Here is a 4243-nt window from a genome sequence, read left to right on the forward strand (position 1 = left end):
AGCAGCGGTGCAGAGGGGAGATGAAAACCCGAGTGCAAACACAACAGCATCAGAATGAGAACGGAGACGCGCAGCGACAGCTGCGTAACTGCGCATCCGTGCAGACGAGGCGTTCAGAGAGGTTTAGAGGAGCTCTGACCTGCTCGTCGAATCGGGTGATGACGGCCTGGACCCACTCCACGGGCTTCTGCGCCGCCATGGCCGCTCACGCCAGCACCTCCGCTGAAGTGGAGGGGGAGAGGACGCCTTTTACGCGGTCTGCGACCCCTGCGCTCCTCGATCCGCGCCGCGCTGAGGGCCGAACGAGGGGCGGCTCGGTATTCGGTCTGGTCGGTGTCAGAAACAGCAGCATGCCGCCATGACAGTGCCGGAAGTTTGAATCCTACGATCCAGCGAAGCAGCAGCAGCACAGCAGCGGTGCAGAGGGGAGATGAAAACCCGAGTGCGCATGCGCCAGCAGAGAGCGAGCGCGCGCGCGCGCGCGAGAGAGAGATTGTATTTGTTTTTTCTTTTGTTCTTTTCTTTATGGTTTATAATTATATCGTCATGCCAGTAAAGCTTCTCGGACGTGAAATTAATTGTCAGAGAAAAAAATTACTATAAAATTCATTAAAACTGATATATATACTAGTCAACATTTGAAGTGGATCAAAACCTTTCATCAAAGTTGTCCTAAAACCTAAAACTGAAGGATACTGTAAGGGATTAATTGAGGGAGAAGAAAACTATACTATAAAAACTGAAACTAATATTCATGTATATATAGCCTACAGAGAACCAGTGGGACAGGATCACAAACCAGGAAATTACTTTATGATAATAATGATTATTTAGAAATAAACATACTGTGTTCATATTAGCTCTAAATGTAACAATCCCTCATGTAGAACTTTCTGAACAATGTTATTACAAAAAACAATATACAAATAATGTAACATACGTGTTACATTATTTTTTGTATATTGTTTTAGAATAACAATGAGGTTTGTGAATATCAGTTCTTGTGTAATAAGTAATGTAGTAAGTACTGTTTTAATAACACTGTCTAAAAGCAGGCCATCTCTCTTGCATTTAGCCATGTTACAGTCACATGCTGTAAAGGAAACAGATTTATGAATTTTGGGAAAGGCAGTGAGAGAGGGAGAGAGAGAGAGCTGAAGAAAGAGCAGCTTGTTGCAGGCAGTGTGAGGCGAGTAAAACTCAAAGAGATGCCGGAAACAGCATGGTCACCGCAGAACAGTGAACGCTCTCAGACACAGAGAAATTAGAAGCTGCCTCGAGACACAAAGAAAGCCTTTGTGAAGAGCCCTGGAGCTCAAACCTCTGCAGTGGAAACTCAGTTTCTCAAGTCTGCAGACCTCACAAGAGTATGGACTGCTGGCAGCATGATGCTGGATTCAGAGTGGTTTTGGGCAGTTCATTTGCTCTCTTACAGTTGAATGCTGTGATATAACCATGCAAACTTCACTGTTCTTTAATGATAGGCCATATTTCTTGATATATATAAAAAAAACATTCATTATAATCAGTACATTAAACAGCAGGGTGTTGTCTTCCACAGACACTGAGGGGCCTGCATCACTCAAGAGTTACATATAGTTTCCTGAACCTCTGAATGCATAGTTAGTTACAGCTTTGAAAGAGGAAAATTATTTTTAAAGGGGAAAAAAAGTGGTATCAAGGGCCTCACTGTGCTGGTGAAGTTGTGTGAAACTGTGTATTGATACAACGGACACCTTTTCCAGTTATGGGTTGGACTTTCTTCAGTGAGACAGTGTAACACTGACCTCTACAGTCATGTATAACCCCTGAGAGAAACCATTATTCTGAACTCTCATGTTTTTTTTTTTTTTCGCAAATGAAGTCTTACATCTACAAGACAGGAGTCTTTTCCATCATTATAACATCAAACAGAATTGTGCTCAATGAGAGGGACTTTATTCATAATTACATACAATCATGTGCTTAGAAGTCTGTTGTAGCCTATATTCGTTCAAAATGTTCAGATGAGTGGTCGACTAATACAGGTTTTTCAATAACTATTTGGTTACACCCCTCAATCCGGAACATTCATTTAATGATTAATTTAATAATATGTTGAAACACACACTTGTGTACTTCAGGTTTATGCATGTTCTGTGCAATATGAGAAACAATTCATACTGTAATATCATCATAAACACGTTTAATTCTGTCTGACGTCACGTCACAAATCTCTGCAAATCCCTGAGATCCTTTTCAGATTCTAACGTGTATAGATTTGGCCACAGTCACGTGACAAGCTCGATTTTATTGTCTTTCAAGGATGAGAACAGACAGTGTACAGTAGCCACATGCAATACAAAAATATGACTGTACATGACATGTATCGACCCATTCTATAAAAGTCTTCCATGTTTTTTTGTTTTGTTTTTTTACATGAAAAAATATAAAGAATATTTACATCTGGGATAGCACAGCAGTACCTATTTAAAATGTCATAATGTACAGTATATGTATATATATATATTTATATTTATATAAAATGTCCATATAAATATTAAAAGAATTCTGTTCATTGACTGTACAATAAATAAACCATATTTATACATAAATATTTTACATCGTCATTGATATTTCCAAACCACAAAGTCCAGTCTTTCACAGAACAAACAAACACACACCCTTCCACAAACATACACAATGTTACAAACACGCACGTTACACACAAACACGCATGAGAGTTCATGTTTACACAACTTATGGAACATTGTTCTGCTGGGTTCATCGAAATCTCGCTTTAATACAAATGTTCAGCATCTTCTTCGTTGAAAATCAGGCCCTGTAGTCGGGTGAGAAGACGCACATGCTTCTCTTTGGCTCATTTTCGCAATCTGTGCTCAGAAAGGGCCCCTATGTGACTCACACACCAAATGTTGTTAGACCCTCGCAGCTCAATAAATTTCCATCAAGAATATTATCATTTGTGAAACAAAACGTCTACTATCGGACACCATGGAAGAAGAGTGACAACTAAAGGTGTGTTAGCATGAACCAGACGAGCCAATCAGAGACAGAATCAGCGCATGTTACACAGGACTAAGAGGCACCAAGACCACAGGAGAGGGAGAGGGAGAGAAAGAGAACATCTTCATCGTAGTGTCATTGAATCCTGCAAATCCAGTGGGAAAAATGCGTCACGTGATGTCACGAACTGGAGCGGAAAGGGAGAACCAGTCGCACACTCCGAAAATAATAATAGGAATAAAAAAGGCAAAGCATTTCGTTTTACACATCGCCACAGCAGTCCCCCATCCCAACACCCACAGAACCAAAGAACATTAGAGACAGAAGAGCAGGCGATGTTAGTTTGTAAGTCCAGAAGAGGTCAGGCTTTCAGCAGGCATGCAAAGCAGAGCCAGGAATTGTGTTTTGCATTGCTCATGTTTCAGGCACGCGGTTACAACCTACAATGACAAGAAATAACCATAGACAAAAACAGAAAGAGCAGCAGATTAGAGAGCAAAATCGATAGTTCTACAGTTATGAATTTACAGTTGGAGAGGAAATTAGCAGTAGGAAAGAATTTGTTAAAGGTGCACCAAGTAATTTTTGTTTGTCATAAAGTACCTAGTATTTAACTGGTCATGTGCTCTCAAGATGGAAGCTACAGTGATGAGTGAAATGAGAAGGACCACCTTTATATACACAATACAACAGATCACAGATATGACTAGAGTCTAAGACAGCATCATTTAAATTTTTGGAATTCAATTACTTAATGCACCCTCAGGATTAATAATGAATGTTTTGAAAGGAAGTTAAGAGTGCAAACAGACAAAGAGATCTTCTAAAACTTGACCAAGCTGAAGAAATAATTCTATTCTACATATGTAGTATGTAGTTTTAGAAAAAGCGGAAATGTTCATTACTAGCAAACACTACTAGAAACACCTCAAAAAGGTAAAAAAAACCAAAAACAATTAATAATAATAACAGTAAGAAGAATAAGAATTATTATTATTATTATTTTGCAGTTATTAATTATATAAATATTACAATATATAAAATAAATATATAAATAATAAACAATTATTATTAAAGAATTAATAAATAAGTATTGTTGTTATGTTAATACAGCACCAATAATTATTAATATTATTTATATTAAATACTACTACTACTAATTATTTATATATATATATATTAGGGGTGTAACGGTACACGTATTCGTACCGAACCGTTTCGGTACGGGTCTTTCGGT

At 38.5% G+C, this 4243-nt stretch overlaps 1 protein-coding gene across 2 annotated transcripts in view; it reads right to left on the reverse strand.

Moving 5' to 3' along the window:
- Positions 1-2409: 2409 nt before the first annotated feature.
- LOC107653729 (kinase suppressor of Ras 1-like) overlaps positions 2410-4243 on the reverse strand; it is a 35167-nt gene continuing 33333 nt past the window's right edge. Inside the window, exon 20 of one of the 2 annotated variants that reach the window (XM_016440535.1) lies at positions 2410-3193. In XM_016440535.1, the coding sequence (XP_016296021.1) occupies positions 3187-3193 (7 nt within the window). In that variant the 3' untranslated portion in view covers positions 2410-3186. Of the gene's footprint in view, positions 3447-4243 lie in introns of both variants that reach the window. The other variant, XM_016440534.1, reaches the window with a different exon arrangement.

This window comes from Sinocyclocheilus anshuiensis, unplaced genomic scaffold, assembly GCF_001515605.1.
Source record: "Sinocyclocheilus anshuiensis isolate Anshui unplaced genomic scaffold, SAMN03320099.WGS_v1.1 scaffold315, whole genome shotgun sequence".
Classification (NCBI taxonomy): domain Eukaryota; kingdom Metazoa; phylum Chordata; class Actinopteri; order Cypriniformes; family Cyprinidae; genus Sinocyclocheilus; species Sinocyclocheilus anshuiensis.